General features: G+C 30.0%; 1 protein-coding gene across 4 annotated transcripts in view; it reads right to left on the bottom strand.

Annotated features, from left to right (window-relative positions):
• LOC119669064 (uncharacterized protein CG43867) overlaps positions 1 to 25,070 on the bottom strand; it is a 320,834-nt gene that overhangs the window by 1,727 nt on the left and 294,037 nt on the right. Inside the window, exons 4-12 of one of the 4 annotated variants that reach the window (XM_038078815.1) lie at positions 10,807 to 11,970; positions 10,502 to 10,736; positions 9,828 to 10,096; positions 9,328 to 9,750; positions 8,986 to 9,268; positions 6,554 to 6,666; positions 6,312 to 6,491; positions 548 to 643; positions 79 to 420 (exon numbers count right to left, since the gene is read on the bottom strand). In XM_038078815.1, coding sequence (XP_037934743.1) covers positions 79 to 420; positions 548 to 643; positions 6,312 to 6,491; positions 6,554 to 6,666; positions 8,986 to 9,268; positions 9,328 to 9,750; positions 9,828 to 10,096; positions 10,502 to 10,736; positions 10,807 to 11,970 — 3,105 coding nt within the window. Of the gene's footprint in view, positions 1 to 78; positions 421 to 547; positions 644 to 6,281; positions 6,492 to 6,553; positions 6,667 to 8,985; positions 9,269 to 9,327; positions 9,751 to 9,827; positions 10,097 to 10,501; positions 10,737 to 10,806; positions 11,971 to 25,070 lie in introns of all 4 variants that reach the window. The other 3 variants (XM_038078817.1, XM_038078816.1, XM_038078818.1) reach the window with 3 other exon arrangements.

Here is a 25,070-nt window from a genome sequence, read left to right as displayed (position 1 = left end):
TACAAAAAATAATAACGTTATTAAAAATATTTTTAAAGATATATTTAAATATATATTGAATTGTTTATAATAGCTCACCTGATAGGTTGAGTTCATCATGTGCACAGGAATAGCATGCGGTAAAGAGTGATGATATGGATTCTTCATTAAAATTGACAACACTTCCATACGCGAAGGTTTCGTTTCGCGACCTCCATTTTTAAGAGTACGTTCTAACGCTCTCTCACAGTAGGCGGCATATTTGCCAGTTTCGGTTTTGGTATCTGCATTTCTAGCCAAATGTAGTTTTAAATACCATAACAGACGACTGGACTTGGGCACAAATAAGGACACAGCAAGTGCTAGCAATTGCCAACCCTGCACGAACGAATAAGCGGGCGGGTTCGACTTGCAGTCTATGATGGGTGGAGGAGCGGGAGCCTGAAAATGTCAAATTTATATGTTGAAATGAGTTGAGGTTAAGAGCAATCGTTTAATTTAACAACATAGAACTTAATATTAAACAGCTTTAATATGATTTAGCATTATCTTTCATAGCCCCCCATACCTGGATTGAGGTTGGTGAACTGCCATTGGCCTGTGCGGCGCCACCTTGTTGTGTATCACAGGCGAACAGGCTCTGTGTAGCGCACAAAAGTAGTTGCTGTAAATTTTTTCGTTCGCATTTTTTTTTTTTGCATTAATATTGAGTGAATTATTTATTAAACACGGAAAAATGAAAAAAAAATAGGCCAAAATAAGTTAATTTAGTTTTAGTTACTTTCAAAAGAATATATTATTTTATATTAATTAATATGTTTCTTTAATGTTCATTGTTTTTCAGTGTAAAAGTTGACGTGTTGACTGAATGAGCGATTTTTATGAAAATAACGATTTAATTGCTCATGTGTACTCGTTCTGATGTGGTATGTATTTCTAACAAGTAACAACTTTTTTTTACAGTGTACTAATTTGCATTAAATTAATAAAAAATTAAAAGAATTTTAAGCCAAAAAGACACATTCAAAACAAATAAAAAGCGTACAAAGCTTGAGTTTTGGTTTTCAAAAAGTTTACAAAAATACAAATGAGAAATGTTCATACACTGAGAAAAAAATTTCTAGTATTTCTATTTGTTAACTAGACTAGATTAGAGAAACTAAATATATTTCACAGAAACTGAATATATATTTAAAAGAATAAATTTACAGCAAATACCTATGCACTATGTAACATACTAAACGTTTATTATATACACATAAATCAAACGATTATATACGTATACACATTTACGAGTGTATATATATCTTTGTTGTACAGTTACTATTTCAATATAGTTTTGAATTTTTTAATTAAATTTAAAAGAATAAATGCTAAATCAAATAATTGCTTTATATTAAATATTTCTATAAATTTTAATAGAGTATGTAGTTAGGTAAAGTGCCACTAAATAATTCTAAGTTTATATAGGTAAACACTTATATTTTATATAAATAATATGTTTTTTTAATATTGTATTATTTTGTATTACCATATATTCAAATTAAATTATTGCAAATTAATTGAAAAAAATGTAACGCGATTTTTTATTAAAAATTTTTAATTTGAATTTTAATTTAAAATCTTTTATGAAATAAAATTTCAATTATTCTAGAAAATCCCGTTGATCTGTAATTAATCATCGCTGCAAAATTTATTTACTTCCTTATAACACACTTTAAATCAAGACCCTAGTCTACAGTTTTAAAAACACACTAATATAACACATTTATCCGACCAATATGTATAATGGATGCATATATTGGAACTCAAAGTAGAATAAAAACGATCTCAACAATAGATGGGTTCGTGCTTACATACGTGATGGATGATGCATTTCACCAATTCCATATAATATATATATCACCGATGTTACCTTCTTAAGTAGCTGAAGGAACTTAAGTGTTGTAGTGCCATTCACATGTAACATTTCCAAGAACTGGAAACCTTGTACATTAAAGCTCACTTAAACAAGAACTTTACTTCGCTTTGCTTCGCTGGGAACCTAGTATAATGTTAATTTATGACTAGGGTTAAAGTGATTATTTCGTACACTAAATCTCACTTAAGTACAACTTCTGTTCCGTTGATACCATGGATGTGACACTGTCCATATGCTAGGCCTAGAAGACTACCTGAGAGGTAGAAGCCCCTAGCATGCACTTTGTTTTTTGCAGAAAGCGCATCTTTATTCAAATAGAAAGAAATCCAACCTAAAGAGTCTATAAATTTCACAATATCCGTAATTTCAAAGAACGGCAGTTCTGTTATGTTAGTTAGAAAAGGGGATTGACCAAAAGAAGGAACCTTTTCTTATCTCGGACCAAGGCATATTATTTCGAGGTTACAGCACGTTGATAGAAAAGTCTCCATATTCAGATATTATATGTTTATATATATATAAACATATATAGGATATGTTTATTGTTAAAATAGAAATTACAACAATATTGCTCAAGTTTCCTAGCGATAACATTCATAGCCATCTGTTGCATAGTCTCCTAATTGTATCTGAGAAGATCAATATATATATATTGAGTAATATAAATTATTTTATATTTTATTATAAATTAAATTAAAAATAAGGTTTATTGTTTTTTTCTTTAAGGATACTATGCGGCCTACCACAATTAGAAATGATTATTAATATGAGAAGAGACCCTAAAATATTTGAAGCAAGATGGCCACCTCTATCAGGAGAAACCCTGATCTAATGATTCATGTGTACGTTGCAATTAGTTATAGTTTTAAAAAATTCTTAAACCTCAATATAAATACATATATATTTCCCATCACTTTCATGCGAAATACTAAACATACTATACTGTATAAAAATATATTGAGGGTCAAGTATACAATTCTCAGTTAATGAACTCTCACTCACTCACTTTTTAACTTAAGGACAGTATGAGTTCTTTTGCATTTAAGTATTGATGGTTTTTTTAATGTAAAGACTTGAGGGTTTTATAAGATTATAATTCTAAAAAATGTGATAATGGAAAAAATATGTACTTTATATATGCTTAACTATAAAATCAAAGGTTATAAAACTTTGGACGACACGAATGGAAACCGGAGTACCACTTTCTTACGTTAGCTAAATAAGAAATAATAAGAAATTAAAATGCTCGATATTGAGCACTGAAATATCACTTTAAATTTAATGCTAAAACTGTAGAATGTACACTTGTACGACTGGACCCAAGGATCCTATTAACCCATAGTAGCCCCAATTACAAGAGAAAGAATTCTATAGTATTAACTTAATACATACTTAAATATGACTTAAAACACCCAAGTTTACAACATAAGCAAGAACGGTCGGGTCTACGTCCCGGAGTCAATGTAAGCATAACTTATGGAGATTTATGGTTAGTATGGAGATTTAAATTACAACCGGAAAATTGGATATATATCATCTAATCTATATATTATTATGTGTTATTGAATAAATATTAATAACACTTTTTTATCATTTTTATTATAATTGTTTTCAATTAATTTGCAGTAATTTTAGTTGTAATCATCCTACGACGAATAATCAAAACTTTTTAAGGTATGTAAATAAATAAACTAATTAATTAAATTAATTAATATCATTACTATACATGGCATGCAACATCAACTACATATTATTGTTAAAAAAAATTAAATGATATTAGAAAATAAAAAATATTAAAATATTTTCGCTTTTATTGATTGCACAAAATAAATGAGTTCGAAGAAGTGAATTTGATGTGTTGTGCTGTTGTGTTTGTTAATATTGTATTATTTTAATTACATTTAATTATTAAATATTCAAAAATACTATTTTATTTATTTATTAAATATTTTGTTAATATTTTTCAATACTCTTCGTTTTTAGGCGTTCGTAAGCTTTTTAAGCACGTGTTCTTTCAAAGCGAAGCCATTTTTGCAGTGAAAAAAATAATTAAGAACAAATAAATAAATAACAAATTATTATCATTAATACTTCTTATTAAAATTTAATAATATCTGCAAAAAATTCTACATGTAACACCAGTTTCAATAATATTTGAACTATCACTCAGAGTGGAGTTAGAGATTTATATCGAAATTTTTAATCCAACTCATTTAGGCTCATAATGGCACTTCTTTATAATAATACTTTGGATAAAGAAATAGAAAAGGTTTTATATTTCAATTAAGATTATATAATTACAACGACATCTATTAAAAATTGAATAAGCCATTGAAATGGCTCATTCAGATATTAATCTGTCTTGTCATTATCGATTACTACAAGATTAAATATACTCTTCAATTACTCTTCGAATAGCTTTGGGGAAGATGAAACAAATTCTTTTCCTCTAAAGATATTTAAGATTCATTTTCTAAGTGACCTTAGTCGGTAACGGTTCCCTTTCTGAAGAAGGAGCCGGCGTAGAAGTTCATAACCCAAGGTTGAAATTCTCTAAAATGTAAGGAACACAAACCAATACATAGCTAGAAATTTATGCGATAGAAAGGATTGTTTCAACCTTGAACGTAACTATCAAAATCATAGAATCATCATCCTAACTGGCACCAATAAACCTTACCATTTCTCATCAGTTGACATTAAGTCTGGTTATAAAGGGTCTTGAAAAGCTGAATATTTTTAGCAAATTCAAAGACATATGGATCCTATGGGTTCCGGGTCACGCAATGAAATTGAAAAGAATTTTCGCTAATGAAATTGCAGACATACTTATTAGGAAAGGAGCAGCCTCGCTGCTCAGAGTGTCGGAACCATCATGTGGTTTAGAAGGAGCTTAACTTTGTCACTCATTTAGAAAGAAGAGATAAAACGAAGAAAGAAAACTACACTGAAATAAACGATTTGCTTATAGAGATTCTTAGCCTATAACAAATTGGGAATTGTTGCTAAATAAAGAAAAAGTAAATTAAGAATCATTACAGGAATTCTGACAGGTCACGGTAGGTTGAACTATCATCTTATAAAACTGAAAACTACTTTTTTAGACCTTGTAGATTTTGTAGGTTTTAGAAGAAACAAGTGCTGGTATATTGGATGTAGATATTAGATTTGATAATGCAGATTCAATATTATTATACATCAAGGAAGTCGGACTTGGAGATATGCTCTAAGTTCATGAAGGGGTTACAATAGATCTCTAGGTCACACCACAAAATTCCATAACATAATATTTATAGACAATTACAAAAATCTTCTTGTTACAAGTATTAAAATTGTTTTTATTTGTTGGCTAGGATCGTGACGATGACTAAATCGAACGTAATAAGTTTTGGTGGATTAAAGAAAACTATGCTAATGTAATTACGTGTATATAAAACAATATTTGCAGTGAAGATTATGCCTTTAGTGCTTAAGAATTTCTGGTATATTATTTTAAAATGATGTTGATTGGTAAAAGCAAATGGATAAGTTAAAATAATAGGATCATTTCGAACACTTTTGCGGGTACTTGAACAGTTCGAAGGCAGACAAGTTTTTAACTTATCGCGAACAATGTTACAAAAGTTGCAGTCTTACGGTCTGCAAAAGTAGAAAACATATACATGGAATATTTCTGAGAATTGAGGTAATTTGTAATATAACTTGATTTGAATAAAACTGATAAGGTTGTCAAAAGGTTTGGTGTTTAAGTAAGGTTCTTTCCCCTACTTGTATGCTGCTGTATATAATATTATATTGGCCCACTGTTTTGAATTATTTTGAACTGCCATAAATTTTTAGACGCTACTTAATCCGCATTATATACTTTAAGAAAGGATTCAGTGCTGTGCTAAGGAAGAACTTAAGTAACACATGCACGACTGGAGTAGGGATGCACTATATAATTTTATATTAATCAAGTTAGTTTGCGGTCAGTTTGTAATAGTTATAGGGGCAATAAAAATGAGCCAGATTAACATAATTCTATAGATTATTCCCACTTCTAAAGCTGTGTTGTTAATGATACAAAAAATGTTGACCAAATAAACATTCCACTTTGTTTTAATTGATCCAAGTAGTAGGAGATTATCCAGGACATAGTTAAAGGGATTAAGTGAAAATAGATGAGTTGATATGAAAATTAAATAAAAACAAATTTAATAAATTAAAAAAAAAAAAATTAAAATATATATTGTATGAACTTAAATTCTAAACTCCTCTAATTTATTATAAAGAAATATCAATTTTTTGTTAGTTTAATCAGAACATAAAATCTAATTCTAAAACTAAACTAAACGAACAAACTAAATCCGAAAAAAGCTTTTGCAACTAAAAAACTTACGCGCGTTTGCTTGCCCAGTTTCTTGTTTACCTGGACGCCGACACTTAGTTTCTGTCCGGTATGTCGGGAGGTTTGTTTCACTAAAATGCAAATCATTTCCGTTTGCAGTTCCGACATGTCGAGGCAGTGCTGTAGTGAGTTTTGAGCAAGCACCACATGATAATCGATACCAGGTTGATTTATAGCCACGGACATAAATAACTGAATGCTCTAAATATTAAAAAAAATAATTAAATAAAAAATTTATTGCAACGTTAAAATGTTGATATCACCTTAAATAGTTTTATTGCTTCTGGTTGCATTGCTTCCGAATGCAGGGAGGAAAGTGGGGAGGTAATGGCGTCTTTAGTATGTAGCAGTATAGGATGGCGCCATAGAACACAATCTGTAAAATAAATAATAGAGAAAATAAATAAATAAATTTTATTTTAATATAGTCACTGGCGAACAATAAAATCAATAAAAGCTGACAAAAGGATTTATATCCAGAGTTGAGCAACTAAGTATTTAAAAAAACATGGAAGATAGTATTTTTTATTTACATAAAAACGCTGTTATAAATAATTTAAAATTGTTTGTAATAATAAATTCAACTATGAACTTTTAGTGGAAATTTTAAGATAACATGAACATATTAATTAACATCGATAATAGTGGAAAAAATAAAAGAAGAGATAATGCATTTAAAAAAAAATTATATTGTTATATTCTCTATTTAAAAGCGTTTAAGATTAAATTACTTAAACTGAAGATAATAAAAATAAATGTTTATAATGAAAGTAGGAGCTATCCAAACATTATCTGTGTTGAGTTTATATCGCTGAAGTCTGACAACTTTTTCTACTTCTTCCTCAGGACGGGGTATTTTAGTAATAATAGTTATAGTAAAAGTTAGTGATATAAACCTTATAAAAGATATAGGTATAGTCAAACTTTCATAACTCGAATTACTATAACTCGAATTTTCTAAAACTAAAACTAAATAGTTAGCAATAGAATTTAGAGAACAAATTACAAACAAATTTAAAAAGATTTTTTAATTAAGATAATTAAGATAATTTTAATTAAGATTTTTTAATATCCAAACAGTACCAACAATAGATACAAAATCAAATATGCATATTTATACTCTGCACCACCAAAGCAAAATTGATATTTACTGTTCTTATTTTTATTTTTGGGCTTAAATTTGAACAAAAGTTGTTTGTGAAATTTCTAAGTGCTTGTCGATCAACCTTGCTTCGCAGTTTGTATATTATACTTATAGTAGTAGTATTTCTTCTTTATTATTTATAGGTTATTTAAATTTACAAAATTATATATTTTCAATAATTTATAATATATAAACAAAAATATTGTAAATATTTATATTATATATAAGTAAAACCTAACTAAATTGACATAAATAGTTTTCAATTATTCTTTATACGATTATGGCTTTCGCTATCAATCTTATACTTATATATTATATTATACAATATATTATAGGTACACTCATATTAAATGTATCACAACTGGAAATTGTGCGACATTGAATAGCCATTACAAATATGTAGATGTAAAAATTGTTATGATCAACGGATACCAGCTTTAGGGTCGTTACTGTTCTTGGTTTGCCTTTATTTATAATATTAAAATACATCGAATAACTGACAGAGTTAAGTGAGCCAATTGAAACTTTAAATTAATCTGATAGAAAAGAGAAAAGTCAAAAGAGAATTTAGGAGGAGCTTAAAAAATTAAGTGTATATCAAGATCTATTATCAAAGGGATTATTTGGGAAATAATAACAACGGTAGTGGCAATAATATTTTCAATAAATTCGATCATTTATTGACCAAATAATTATAATTGCACAATTAATTAATAAATAATCGACAAAATCATTTAATAATTTATTAAATTTTATTAAAATTTAAATTGTATTAAAAGTTAATAAGAAATAAGGTGGATCATGTTTTTGTGTGGTAACAGCTTTTGTATAATAGAGGCTATATAATTTGATTTAATCAGATAATACAGGAACTAATTAAAAATTAGATTATTCGATTACTTTATAGATAGATATATATTGTATATGTATTTATATATGCACAGACCTTGTGCTGGAATACAAGTTTTCAAGTTTTTTTTTATAAAATGTGTTAGAATGAGGTCTAATCATAAATATTTTCAATGAATACCTTTCAATGAATAGCGGCATTCTATCAATTGTCAATTGCAAAAGTTAAAAGAAACTTCAGTGGATGAGATTCCGATTTCAGTATTCTTAGATTTTTAAATAAAAATTATTATAACAATTAAAAAAAATAATTAGATAGATTCTGACATACACTGAACAAATTTATAAAAATTGAGAAAGCATATGTAAATATTTTTCAGATTGATTTAAAAATTTTAATTATCTTCGAGGATCTATCTAATCTAGATCCATCTTAACTAATGCCTAATAGTCTGATTAAATTTTATAATAATTGAACAACTAATCTATTTGTTTAACTTAACAAAATTGGTTGTAAAATGTAATGAATGAACTTTACGATAGTCTATTATATATAACTTCCTAATATATTAAGAACAGATTTCCAAATATTAGTTTGTGAGAACATTATATATATCTTAAATAAAGATATATTAAATTACATTAAGTAATTAGAATATATACAATATATAAAAAATATTTTACAATATTTCAATGTCTTACTTGGATCTCCATCGGTCTCCATAAGCTTTTGTACAAGTTGTTCATACTGTGTACCAGCACTGGGACCTCCACCTGACACTACCGTCAAGTGATACAGCCAATTATCACGTTCCTGTTTACCAGGTAATATAAGATACGTAGGACCTTGATGCGCAGGATAAATAGCAACAGTTAATCTTGCTTGGCTTTGAGCAGGATCTTCACGTTCCTCTGAATCAGAGTCAGACACATGTTCTACCTCTTCTACACGTGCATCCCTCATGTTTATCTGACCAATTGGATTCTACAAATCAAAATTTATTTAATTTGTGAAAATCCAAAATAAGAAATCAAAAAATTTACCGTTTCTCCTGGTGCTTTAAAATACAAAAACATTTTCCCTAATAAGACGCACCAGCATTTTTTCGCATGTCCATTTTTCACTTTTGTCACCCAACCTTGTACAGTTGGCTTTTGGTCATCACGACTGAGTAATAATTTTGTAGCATTACGACGTTGTACATTTTGCAACACACGTATCCAATCATCCATTGTAGCATTGGAATCGGCGGTAAGATAGTAGACCTTTTTTCCCGTATCTATTTCAAAAGTGGAAGCACCTTCAGCACGGTTTATGCGGCATGCTTCGTCCAACATTATCTGACCTTGTGGCTTACGATTTATGTCGTGCTGACTCTTCCAATAGGTCAAAGTACCATTTTTAAGTACAAACCAACGTTTACGCCATGTTTTTAATTTGCCACCTAATTTTGCTAGATGTCCAACCTGCGTTCAGGGATTAAAGAAGAGATATTAAGTTAGTTATAGATGTAATACCATTCGGCGCTTCGACTTTAACAAACCTTTTCCAATGATTCAATTTTTTTGCTGGGAGAATCTACATAAGATTGGCGCATTAGTAAAGATGGCATAGACGCATCCATACATGTGGATTCGGAAACTGCATCTGGTGGTAATGCATAATCATCAGAGAGGCCTGATTCAAATGAAATATCTGAAATTACTGTTCCACGTTTGTGGGGGATACGTAGATGATTGTTGGTAGGTATTTGAGTGTGTGGTACGGGTAAGGTGTGTACTTGTGATGCTTGTGTATTGTTTGTGTGGTGAACTATGGGTGTTTCAATCGGATGAGTTATGTGACGTGTGGTAAATTTTGAAAGAGAACATTTTTTTTAAGAAATGAAATCCAAAGCAAGGAAATAAGGTAGAATGTTTTGAAGGTGAATGAAGAAATTTTTAAAAGAGATTAATTTTAATTAAAAAAGTTTTGTTTTGTTAAGTTTCAATAATAGAAATTTGTAGGTAAAAAACTTAAAAAAGAAATTAAAAAGTAATTGGAGAAGCTATTAAAAAAAAGATTAAAGCAGGATACATTAAAAAAATAATAAAATACACATGCTAATTAAAGATTGTAAAGGTGTTAGTATTGTATAACACAGATTAATACTCTGTGGGACGTTTGCTACCAAGGGCAATCAACTACGCAAGCGGATCAATTTGTCAGTGTACATACCACGTGTCTTATTATTTTTAGGACTTTCGGAACCACTGCGTTTAGCTGGACTTAAGCTGGAAGATGTTTTCAGACTTTTTGAAGGACTTGAAGCACTACCGGTTGAGGTTTCAGTGTTATCGGTACTTGATGAATTGTGTGAGTTGTGCGTTAACATAACGGCATGATCTTCACCATCGCTTGAATCGTCACTGGAGTCACCGGTAAATGGCATGGAACGTATTTGCGAGGCGCGCTGAAATAATTGTTAAAAATAATGATGTGTGATGTATTGATTGGAATATAAACTCTTTTGTATAACATACCCCCTTTACAGTAGCATAAACGGGCACAGATATATCACAGAAACCACCACTTGCAGTTTGTTGTTGTCTGCTTGGTAATTGTGGCGTACCACCACCGACACTGCCAGCGCTACTGCTGCCCAATGTGCCATTATTGCTGGTTGTACCACGGTTCAAATTATGACCACTGCCATTAGCTAGGGTGTTCGTTGCGCTTGTACTGCCTACCGAAGCAGCACCACTTGTTGATTCTTGTATATCTGGTGGCTGCGTATCGACTTGGCCAACACCATCCTCCGCACTGCCAGCTAGTCCATCATTAGCGACTTGATAGATTTTTGCTTCCCAACTAGGAAATCGATGAAGTGGTGGAGTTGGTGGTCGAGGAACACCCAGATCACTTGTTGTAGTTGTTGTGCTGGATGTGCCTCCACTTGCCATTAATGTTGTATTATTCTTCATCCATGTTGGCATTTGTTCGCAAGATGGTGTATATATTTCCGCATAATCATGCGCAGTATCAGTGTCAGAGCTATCAGGTCTGTTGTTGCTGCTCGCTTTTGATATGCTCGATAAGGGCACTAGTGTCAGCCCATCTACGGCTGCTACTAAGTTTCGTTCTAACTCTTGTGGCTCCATTGATAAATTTCGTCGATGCTGATGATGTGGATATGAAGAGGTTAGTGGTCGATGTATAATTTCTTGTGGATCTAAACTTTCACTACGTCTACGGGACTCTGCAGTGTCTGCAAAATCTTGAACATCCAAACTTAAGCTGTTACGTACTGGATGTGGCCCTACACTGCTATGACGATTAGGTTGATTCGCTATGTGATTTTTCAGCAGTTCTAATTGTTGATTACACTTGAGATTCTGTTCCCGCAGCAGTTGGTTTTGCTCTTCAAGTTCTCGTAACTTGTTGGTGACCCACTCTTTTATTTTAGCTGCTTTGGCTTCTATTTGCCGTGCGTCGTGCAAACGCAATTGACGTTGTTCTTCAACTTGAATTTCAAGGGAAGTTATAGTCTTTTCAGCATCAGTCGAGGGAAGACTTGTGGATTGTTGTGTAGCGGCAAGTGCTGTTGCAGTGGCTTGTTGTTGATGCTGGTTTTGATGTATCGGTGAATTTGTTGCTGTTTGTGTTGGTTTCGGCCATTCACTCAGCCTTTGTTCCATAGCCCGAACCTGTAATAAAGTAAAGAGGAAATCTATAAGTATTGAATACATAGAGGAATCCAATGAGCAATTTGATTAAATAATTTCCATTTAAAATGGAACTAGATAGAGATATTTCTATTTCTGATTAAAATAATGGTTAGAAGCTCGATTTAAATTAGGTGTAGTACTTTAAAGTTAAAAGAAATATTGTCACATCTCAATGATGACGCATAGGACAATATAAAGTGAAGTGTTGGTGTTATTTTACTGTCTAGTTGGACACAGAAGACATAGGTATATATTATATTAGAGAAGAGATATAAGGTGGTTTATTTACTGTGTCCCAACTTTAGATCTTATATTTTAATATATTTTATTTTGTTTAGAAAGTTTAAGTCTTAGTACATAATATTTTATATTATAATACTTGACTCTTTAACTCAATTGAAATATATCATTCTATAATATGATTTCTTAATGATCAATAGAATATATAGATTTTGCATGTAGGCATTTTATATAAATAAGCAAAAATCAATAAATAACAGCTTCCCGAAAGAGCAGATTGATTTTGAAGCTACATAAATCTACAAAAATAAATGAATGAGAGACTCTCAAAGGAGCAGCTGAATTATGATCCTACATTTATAAACAAAAATAAACAAATGACATGCTCTTAAAGCAGTAGATTCATTGTGATCATAGTAGATCTTATATACTGAACTAACTAAACAGTGGATCTCCTACTTCCTCAACGGATACCAAGATGTAAACATCGATTGCCATGTAACCCAAATATTTTACTTAACCTCAGATCTAAACGGGTTAGTTACATGGAATGCAATAAGGTTTTTTCTAGGTAGAAACAAATAAAAAATGCTTTATGATATATTGTAATATAAATAGGCATACAAAATGGAACAGGCTTCCATTTTCTTAATTTTATTTGAACTTTTTATTTTATTATACACTTTAAAATATATATACTTTCACGTTCACTAAGGTTCAAATATAACATACAACATATCTCTTTCTGAAATAGGCCCAGCAGTCATTTGAAATTTTTGGGGTATCTCCAAACAGTTTTATCGCATTTCGTTGAGAATTTCTTAGAAAATTTCGCAAACAAAAAAGTCCTTTTATCTGTTATGCCTCTGTAACTGCATCCTTCTTTCTTAAATGCTGTTTCCGCTATAAAAATTTGCAATCTGCGATTGGAGCGATGTTCACATTTACAACCAAATTGAAACCGAAGAAAAAGTGCAATGACACAATTTGTTGGAGCAGAAAACTTTTTGCCAAATGCGATGTTAGAAATCGGTAGGGCATAGGACTACTCTGCACGAGGGGAAATGATGTTCATACAGTAAAATGTATTAATTTTGTTACTTAAGTGACTTCATCTTGTCTATGATAAAGGAAAAGCTTTTAAAAGTTTTGCTGCGTTAATTTGAAAACTTTAGACATGTAAGATGCTTACACCTGAAATGAACTTATCGACAAACTAATCCGACATGTACGCCTTACATTACCAGCAAATGTCGTATTACAATGGCTCCAGTATTAATTGCTGTGGTGGAAAAGTTCTCCTTAACCATTGCCTTGTAACAGCATTATACCGAAAAACAACAACACTTGGTGCAAGCAAACTTACTGTTTAAATTGCGGAAAAACATGAGAACTTAATTTGTCGCCACCAACGTCATCCTTGCAATGGTTGTCACATTTGTTTTTGCACATTCTGCACAACCTCTTCAGTCTGGTAGTCTGGTTAGGCTACCACTACTCATACGCCAACTTTTCTATCAGTGTGGGTGCTTGAAGCTCCTTCTCAAACCCATTACTACTCCAACGCTTCTTGAAGACAATACTCGCAGTAATAAGAAATCTACACTAAAATCGCAAAATCTTCTGAGTTTGTAATCGTAAGGATATTGTGTTTGCCTCACACCGGAAATACATTAAGTTTGAGATTTCTGCGGTTTTGTCGTCTTGCAAGCACAAAGCGCTGCACAGCAGGCTTCTGGTAACAACAATTGGCATTTGTGCCCTCCAAATGAATAGAATTACCAATGGAAACGTGAACCCAACAAATTTATCTACGAAGTTTTTAGTTGTTTTTTGTCGAAAAGTGTTTCATCAAAGATTAAATTAAACTTGTAAGGAGCAAACTGGAACTGCCAGAATTGCTAATATAATAGCATTTTAAGTAAGTTGATACCATAGTGACTTTGAATAAAGTTTATAGCTTCAAGCTGTTATTGGAAGTTGTTTTCAAGGTAACACTGAGGATTTTGCCCATAAATTCAATTAAATTTAAAATTTTTAATTCAATTTATTTTGATACTTAATATCAAACTTAACTAATTAACTTAATTAAAAATTATTTATTCAATAGTACTATCGTTGTCTAACTCACACCTATTTTTACTATAGACAGCACCCCCAACGTATTGCTTATAGTTTAAATTAAACTGTACCCGTTACAGTAAAACCTAAGTAAAATAATTAAATAACTTAATTTTGGCTTCAAAACCCGTTTTATGGAATAATAAACAATATTTAACATTAAAAATGTTATAGAGGTTTTTTACATACAATTTATGTAAAATAATAACAAGATAAATATTTTTTAGTGGTTCTAACTAAATGACAAGGAATTCAGTTATCTACTGTCTAAGCAATCTGTAAACAAGTGAAAAACTCCATGGCAATATGAACAGTAGAGCCCTCTCTCAATCATAAATTCGTCGATTTCTTTCTTCATTCGTGCGAACAACGGCACCTCTTACAATGGAAATAACATGAGAGGTTAAATACAAACAAGGACTAAGATCAGCATTTACTTTTTTCAAAAAACTGGTAAGGTTTTTTTATCTCGATCCAAACTAGTTTCAATTGAATTGGAGCTACCCTATCAACCTCTCTTCTTGTCATTTACTTCCTAACCCATAGATTCATACGACGTATGATACGTTTTATTTCCTTTCCTTTCTGCAATAAGAATCTTCTTAGGCTACAACAACATAATATGTGTTTAAACAAAGGTTCAATACAGACATTTTTTAAAATGAATTTCTCTTTTTCATTATAATTGTTAATTTTTTCTTGTCTTATAATGGTACATTTTCCGGTTTTTCAGTGCTGTTAGATGTCATTTTGCTTGCAGGAAAGTTTTCTTCCTAGTTTTTTGTACTATTATTGTTGTTGTTGATATCGATGTAAATATGTGATAGAGCCCTGAAATTATTTGCGAAAACTGACAGACTTACCAACACCGCGTTATCAAATCTCAAAATGGTTACAGGCTCCTCGGGGAGGTATGCAGATCTGAGGTCAATTATTACTTAGTCTGATGAAGTGATAAACAATAATCTAGTCAAGGTGTAAAGAGGGGTTTTGAAAATACCTCAAGTTAAAAAAGTGTATAAGTGCTTAAGTGCACTAGCTCAAAACAGCTTCAATATAACATGTGAGCTAAGCTAAGTACAGACTGTATGCATGAATGGAGTGCCGGGGTTACTTCTTTATATATTCAATTGTATTTTATTTAAATATTCGCAAATAGAACTATTTTGTAATAGTTCTGTATGTAAAGAAGAATACCAACATTACAATAGGGCAACCCCGATAACGGTGCAGTGGATTGAAGAAGAAAAGTAGCGGCAGCTGTTGAAGTGTTACGGTTGAAAGTAGAAGTCGAGAAGTCATCGCGTGTTTGAATATAACTCATTATTTTATCATTTTATATATTAAATATAATTTAAATATATTACGTGTATGTAACTGTAAGTCATTCATAATTATTAATTTTTGATCTACAGGATTCAGTTAAATATCTTAGACCTGAATCAAACTATGAATGAACATAGTCAATGCGTATAGGAAAGTTTTTTGTAATTATATGTTAAAACAGAATAAAAATTTTTGATTTTTATTGAACTTTATGGTACTTCCTTTGAAAACATTAAGGATGATGAGCATTAATGAGGCATTAAGGTTAAATAAAATGACTGCAATAAGAATATTATTTCTGGCATAAATTTATTGCTTGGTTTTTGGTTGACAGATGTATTATAATACATCATTAATTATATTTTAAAATAAATAAATATTAACTTGTTTTATTGAAGCATTAAATCAGTTTAAATAAAGCAATTATTTATAAAAATGTTACTTTTGGAGTGTTGAGTGTCCAGAGTAAAGTAAAAATTAAATTGGCAATATATTTTCAATAACTCACAGCCATTGAAGTAATAATTAACTAAAAACTCCCTTAAGTAAAATAAAATTGGTTTAACAATTTTTTTAGTTTTGTATTGTCCTTAATAATAATTCAAAATAATGTCATAATAAATTAGTCTCCTGTTTAAAATTTATAGAAAATTTATAAACAATTATATTCATATTATGATTTTATTTGAATTATTGTTGGAGTTAGAATGTCTATAATATTTTATCTTCCACGAATATAAATAATGTAACGAATATTTTGATGCTCTTTAAAGACAAAAAATAGAAAGGATAATTTATGAGACTTAAAAAACTTTTAGAAATAAAAATCTATTAAAAAGATTTCTTTATTAAGATTTAATTATTTACTTTCTTTGTTACAAATTAAATTAAATTATTGGCTTTCAAAACATAATGCATCTAAGGTGATTATTAAAATAAGATACAAAAAAACAAGTTATATACAATATAGTTTAGAATATGTAAATGGCCCGATTTGTGAAAAGACCATCCAATTTTTAAAAAGCAATAATCTTTATAGAAATCTATTACTCAACGGATAAAAAAACTGAGCACGGGTTCATTAAGCACTGCTTTTTGGACAGAAAAAATAAAGTGAAAAGCAATGGCTTTAAAGAAGTTTTAGTGACTCAGTTCTAATGAAATCATAAAGTTAATATGATATGAACATGATTGTAGCAGTACTCATAGTGTCGAATATTCCGGATGCTCAAATTTGGAGGTTGCTTCACACAGGAACGATATGTTTTTCCATAACTATTTAGACTTAATGATTTCAAAAGAATGCCCCCTCATTTTGCAGATCAACAACAAAAACGCAACAAGTTTCAGGGCAGTAAAGAATAAAATTCGTGCAACATAGAACCATTACTACACTCTATAGTAATAGTTATCAAGTTATTTGTTATATATAGTATACCTATGTAACATGTGTGTTTTATGAGCAATGAAAAAGTGTGTAACAGCATCGATAAATATTATTGAACCTGATATATATCTAACTCAGATGTTTAACATTTCTTAAATATATTAAAGATTTAAAAATATAAATTCATTTTCGATAATTATTTTGAAGGGCTCTAAAAATACATAGTCAATCGATATAAATGATTTTTAGACTTGATCTGGACGGAGTCAATTAAAATACAAAAAATGTAAGATTTTCATCCGATTGCGAATGGGACATTCAAAGCTTTTTGATGAACATCTTTTGAGTGGCGATCACCCATCAAACTGTCCATTCTGTAATAGTACACCATCCATAGATCATATACTTAACGATTGCCTTTCTTTTAATTCTATTCATAGTAATATCTTTTCTAATATCTTACCTACCAGTCTATTAAAAACAATTACTGTTGAAAATATACTTTTAATGTATAAATATATTAAAGCTTGTAACATAGTAAATAAAATTTAATTTATAATATCTGAGCTGAAGGCCCTGGCAGCTAGCGCTCGTCTTTTTTTCTTATCTCAGTTATAAGATTTTATATTTTGTAATTAATTATAATAAATAAATAAATACAAAAATTTAAGTTTATCAATTTAAAAGCTGGAAAACTAATTTCCATACAAACAGGTCGATAGACAATTGGTAAAGAATAAACAAATAGTTGGGCAGATTTAAATGGATTTATACAGTAATATTGTTCTAGAATATACATTCTTTATGTAGTTTCCAATGTTTCCTTCACCGAATATTTTTTGACACTACTTTTTTACACTACGTGTTTGAAGGATATTATATTAGGGTACTATAAAATGATAAGAGAAAGTTGTAAACATGTTTAATAGTTCACTTTGTTATTAAATTTAATATTAAATCAAAAAAATTTAAATAGTTTACGATACATTAAGTTTTGGCTACAGATGTTTCGGGAAAATCTTAATTTATGGATGGTGTGCCCAAAGTAATATAAAATTACTGTTTGTAGTCTCATGGTTGGGTGCTTTAGAAGCAAATTTCTTTATGAAATAAATTTAAATACACACACACACAAGTGTAAGCAGTTTTAAAAGGATATTCATATGCTTCTTCTTCAATAGGTAGTGAACGTTTCTGTATATTTAAATTATTTAATAGTCTTCATAATAATTGCATTAATTTATTAAAAATTCATTGCATTATTTATTGAATAATTTAAATTCTATAAAATAACTACATCAAGCATTGTCCTTTAACAATTTCTCTTGCCTTAAAGCTATTTGCCATTCTACTAAAAACTAATAACGTCATCATCATATTTTGTTGTTTAATGTCTATTGCGAGCTCAGCTGCTTTTTCCGGAATAATAGACATTTAACATTTCTGCTGTATCTACCATAAACAAAGCATTGAGCACATAAAGAAAACTTTCAGAAAGCAATTTCAGGAATGAAACCTTCTTCTAAGTCAACTTTTATGCTTGTAAAACATATCTGCACTTCAGCTTAAGCACAGCAGAGTATAGAAAAACGCTATGTCAGTTGATACGCACAAGAAACTCATATCCTTCCTTCTTACGACTTTCGACTATGGTTCGCTTGTATCCATGAATGATTTGCGGTTTGCGGTTTATGGTTTATTGCAAAATATGTTGAACATTAAAGTTAAGTCAATATTTAAAAGCCAGAACGAACTCCATAGAATAAATGTTTATCTATAATTTTCCGTATTATATTGACATTTCTGTACAAACTCCAATTTTACTCCTCTTCCATTTTTTGCTTAAATACAATATTTGCTCCGCGCACAGAAGTATGCAGCGATATTTGCTAAATCAAGAAAAAATAAAAAATATTTATCCTTTATATTTGTATCAGTGCTTCCATACCCAGACGAGCAAAGATAAAATTTTTCGATTGGTAAGTACACTGTAAAATAGCATCGATAAAGTAAGGAGCAAAAAACTGGCAGCAAAATTAAATTAAAAAAAGCAATAAAAGGCAGCCCGCATAATAAAACTGGCGCGCCAATAGACTTTAAAGAATTTTGGCGACAAATACTGAGGCTATTTATTTTCGTATTGAAACTGTGCAGGAATTTGGAATATGGAATCAAACGCAAAGGACTTTATCGTAATTATATGCAAAACAGTATGCATCCTTTTGTGGCGAAAATAAAGTTTTTGCTCTTGTACACTTTTTTCTCATAAATTTATGTGAATTTAGTGTGTGCGAGTACTAAATGGAAAAGTTTCTTTTAATGTCTTGTGAAAAAGTTAAAAAGATTTGTTTTGTCAGTTACTGAAATTAATAGGATACGACAAGCAATACATTTAAGGCGCAGACACAACTTTTTGCTAGAGGTGGTAATTGTTCGGTAATATTACTCGCACTAGCTGATACGTACGAGTATCCTTGTATGTAGAGTCAACGATTATACTCTATTATGAAAAATAAAAGTATTACTGAATTTAATGGCTAAAACCAGAAAGTTGCGATTATTTTTATTGCTTCATAAAAAAAGTTTAGTAAAATGATAATTAAGTATATAAGATAGTTATTTAATACTAAATCTTGAAAAGCATGCTTTTAAACACTAATATATATATATATATATATATATATATATAATATAGTACAATAAATTATAATATAGTATATATATAATATATACAATATTAAATATTGATTTATATAAACAATACTATGGCAGAGTTAGAATATGTACTACAGCTGACATTCTAGCTTTTATTTGAATAGTAAAATGTCTTCTGTTAAGTTAGGGTCAGTTAGACCCACATCAGATGAGCCATGTACGCAGTGTTTTGCACCACTAGAAACTAATCTCTCGTACACTTTCTATTCTATTCTGTTAATAATATTATTTGAAAACAAAGCAAAATAGTATAATATATTTGAATTCGATAAATAGTGCTGTTAATGCGAACAAAGTTAGACCAGGTTTTACAATAAAAAAAATTGTTTTTTTTCCAGAAATACATCGATAAAAATTGTTATAAATATATCAATAATCCAAAGTTGCATTTTTTGCAAACGTAAAGAAAGGAAAAGCGATATCCTAGTGAAAAAAAGAATCTGAAGCGGTAGTTTTAGGGAGAAGTCTTAAGAAAAAATCGTGCCTACGATGGACTAATTTGCGTGGAGAAGTGCTACTAGCACAGCATGCGCAAGACTGTAGCACAGACTTGTCTGGAGAGTAGTGCTCAATTACATGTTGTCAATTACATGTTGTCAATTACATGTTGTTTAGGCTTCGTAAATAAATATTTACATAATATCTTTTATGACAAATATAAATAAAATATATTAAATTTATTATATTTTTTATAAATATAAAATAAATTTATAGGTGGTTGCTCATCAATATGGTGTTATAACGAAATTATCAGATTACATATATTAACAATAGATCTTTGAATCAAAAGACATTTTTAATCTGTTTCTGGATATTTATATATAGCATTACATAGAGCTAAAAATTTACTGCTACTATACAGCAATCGTATGCTTCGCAATACAGTTTCATTTTAATAAAGAATCATGTTAAGCAGACATTCATATGACGGATAGTCACAATAGTTTTACGCTCTTTCTGTTAATTATAATGAAGGCATATTAGTATAATGCAGAGAGTTAAATCATAATCATAAAATAGTAGTACAGTTACTACTATTTTGGTACTTACTACTATTTTAGTTGTGCCTTAAGGTAATATTGTTTATGCGGATGTGAAATCAATTTCTTAATTCCATTCCCAAATTTTAAACTTAGATTGAACACAACAATAATTACATTTTTGATGCGATAATGATTGTCTATATAACATGGTCTTTAGACGTCGCTTAGAAATTAATGGTCTATTGGAACACTGTTATTGAAGTAATATTAACTTATAAGTTCGAATATACTGTTGATGGCTTTAAAATGTTTATATATCTCCGATATTTAATATTTTAATTTAAATTAAGTTAAACTAAATTAAATCACAAAGACTTTCGTACAAAAGCATTAGTTTGAAAATATCTTTTGGTTTTAGCTTTTGCTTGAAAATGCAAGCAAACTCTTGATAGTGGAAGACCAGTTCATTTAGAACAGACAATAGTTTTCTGGAAATCATTTATTATATTGAACTTCTTACGTATATTTTTTTTAGAAGAAAAGTTGTTTCTTTAGAAAAATGTATTAATAATTATAGAAAATCTGGTAGTAGTAGAAGTATTAGTGGTATTAGTATTCCCTTTATTAATTTGGATCTGTACTAATTGCCACTAATATCCACTATGGCTTCCTGTGTCACTCGATATGTTATGAAAAAAATATATTTTTTTATAATAATAGCAATAAATGAATTTTTTTAAAATACTTTTTGAATAGAATGTAGGTATATATTCTTTTTTTTTAAATAATAGTTTTGCCTTAAGTACTTATACGAATCTATTGCAGATAATGCAGCTCGATTATCTAGAGTTGAAAATTGAATTTTATTTTATGACGACGATTTATTTGATGTCAATGTCCATGTACTTCAGCTGCAGTTCGCCTTTTTTTGGGTATTAAGAGTAACTACGAAATCAGTTTCTTGTTTGATATTGCAAAATCCTGATGAAATTGCTTCCTTGTTGGCAGCTGCAAAAAACATTAAATTTCCAGAATTGTCAAATTAAATTGCATGAAATTCCAATTTTCAAATGCAGCACTTTTTCATCTGAAACTAAACAAATGCGAGTGAGCAATTGCATGAGGAGTAACCAATCTCGTGGAGAAAAAGATACTTTCTCGAAAAGCAAGTAACAGACATGAAACAAAGTTTACGGAAAATATATAATAAGCAAAATAAAAAAATATCTTTATAGATTAAAACGAAACGTGATGTTACAGAATTCTACAACGGAAAAATATTTAAAGGATATGAAGCAGTTTATGGTATATATTTTTTTTTTATTTATGCAGACAAAATTGAATTTATAATATATTTTTTTTTTAAAGACAATTTTAGAAAAACACTATTTCATATAAAAAAACAAATATTTTTAGGAATGGTGGATTAAGCTGCAATTTATTATCTAATTCTTTAAGTCAAATCAAATTCCCACCTTCACAATCAATACATCAACATTGGAATCGTTGAGAGTTTCTGCTACCTTGGAAGCATAATAAATCCAACGGAGGCGCAGCCATTGACATACAAAATTGAATTAACACAGCAAGATTTGCATTTGCAATTCTTCGTAATACCTGGAACTCAAGTAAATTATCTCCAAAGACTAAGATCAATGTTTATAACGCATGTGTTAAATCAATTCTGCTGTACAACTCTGAGACATGGCTTGTGAGCACTGACACCAATAGATGTCTGCGAAATATATTGAGAAAATATCAAGGTGCAAATAAAATGATAAAAATTCAACTGGCTCGTGCACATATTAAGAGAATCCAAAGAAGAGGTCTGTTATGCTGTCCTACAATGGAACCCGCAAGACAATCGAAGACTCAGCAGGCTTCAGACAACTTGGAGAAGAACCTTCTGGCATGAAACGAACAAAACATTTTATGAATTAAGATATTTAGCATTAAACAGAAATATCTAGCGATTCTATATAAATAGTCTATGTTCTTGATGGAAACGACTTAATAATAATAAATATTTTGTAGTATCCTTACAGAGAAATAGCATGGAAGGTTATATGTATATAATTTTCACAAAATATGTTATAAATATTTATGCTAATGTATTTTTTTCTTGAAATCTTATTTTGATTCCATTTCAGTTAACTAAAATGGAACTCTCTATACTGAACTCTTGTCCACTTTATACACATACTGTGAGACTAATCGATTTGGCGGTCTTTTTATCTGACTAATTGACTTATTAGTCGGTAAAAAAGCTACAATGGAGGCTAGAATATTATAAAATACTACTTGTATCGAAAACTCATTTTATTATAACACATATTGAAAATAATCGAGTCGAGAAACTTTTCAATCTAATGGGCCGTAGGTATTCATATATATATAAGGAAAACTCTTTGTTTTATTAATATTACTTTAAGTTCACTTATTAAGTTATTGAAATAGAAAACAAAAGATTGCGGGCTCTCTACTGAGTGCGACATTGTGCTTATTGCAGATGTGCTATTAAAGCTAATCTATGTTTTGTGATAACATATTTTAAATCCTATTAGTATATTAATTATAATTGGCACAAAAACCCTTAAATAAACTACGACTCTCGCACAAGCTTTTCTCATTCTTGCAAATATCTTCTCGTTCTTCTCAAATCGTAAAAACCAAATAATTAATCATTCCATTTATTCATATTCTGTGATTTCATCTTCATCTTTTGTCAATTTATAAGTTGCTGATAAGAATTTTACTTTCTAGTTTATCTTCAAGTATTCTTACAATATGAATAATCCATTTTAATCCCTGCTTTCTCATAAATTTAATAATGGTGCCCTAAATCATCAAACTTTAAGTGTGATTTATGTTTCAAAAACCTATGTTTACTAATTTCTACTTCTGTCAGTCTCATATGTTACTCCACATATATTGTCTTTTATAATCATATATCATATATTGTCTTTTTTTCTATTTTTTCAATTTTATTTTATGGATTTTTTGATTAATTTCCATTTGGATCCATCATATATTGCATATTTTCCTTTCTTTATTGTAAAAATTCTCTTCCGTTTTTCGCTTCCTATTTTCCGCATAATATTCTAAAATTAATAAAAATAAAATTTTATAGTTTCATTGATGAGTTTATTGCCCTACATATACTGTAAAAACTAGTAGAAATATCTTAGGGATGACTTTAATCTTAATCGAATAAGAGCTTTTTATTATTTTGAAATAAATTGACCCTAATAAAACATTTTTATGTAATTTCCCAAATAGATATTAAATACTCAAGTAAATGTTTGCATTTCCACTCTACGCAAAATTGAATTGCTAATGGAAATTACACTTACTTAAAACGTTCCCCACTAAATAAACTCAAGCAAGAAGTCGAAGAGAGCAATGGAAAACCTTAGCCATGACTAATGATGACAATTTTTTTTTCTATCCACAAACAACCAAACGCAAAGATTGCTACTGTAACAACACAACTATTCTAATGTTCAGTAGTAAATACGTAAGTAAGTAAAGATATAAGAAGAACATATAGAGTGACAGATTGACAGATGTGGCAGACAATCCACTATGTGGAGACGCATATGTGGAGAGCTGCGCTTTTTTACATTTTCACTTCATATAGAAATATTATAAATAAAACATTTCTCTATGTACACTCGCACATATATCCGCAGTCGCCACATACGAGTACACATCCATTCTTCAGAGGTGTACCCCACCCAAGAGTTAGAAAACAACAACAAAGGCAAGTAGCAGCGCCGGCAGTGGAATCCGTAAAGTTGGGCGCAAATGACATGACAGTACGCGTGCCATTAATATATCAGCGTTGAGCTAAAGTAGGGAAGCTGCCGACTATAAATAACAATAGAATAAAGTTATTCAAATAAAAAGGGAAAAAATTTTATATAAAATGTATAAAATGGAATAAAGAGCAATAAAACACAAAAGATGGAAATTATATCTGAGCTGGGGAATTTAATTTGGGCGCTGATTTTGCTGCTCCGGAAGGTGGTGTGCTCATAGAGAAATTCTTCGCCTCTGTCGCTTTTGTAATTAAAGACAAAGCAAATTGACGGTTGACAGTAATTCGAAACTTTCGTTTTGGCATCTAATGAAGCAGAATGAATCTCCAGCACAGCTTATTGATTGATCTGAGGTAGTGGGCGGAGTGGCAGTCGCTAAACTTCATGGGTTTTTGAACTAGAAATTTAAGATTTAAACTTTCACAAATTTGGTTATTCTAAAAACTGACACGAGATATGCTTCGAAAAGAATTTTGCTTCAAATAT

The sequence above is a fragment of the Teleopsis dalmanni genome, chromosome 1 (assembly GCF_002237135.1).
Source record: "Teleopsis dalmanni isolate 2A chromosome 1, ASM223713v2, whole genome shotgun sequence".
Classification (NCBI taxonomy): Eukaryota; Metazoa; Arthropoda; class Insecta; order Diptera; family Diopsidae; genus Teleopsis; species Teleopsis dalmanni.
This window is presented reverse-complemented; position numbering and strand designations above follow the sequence as displayed.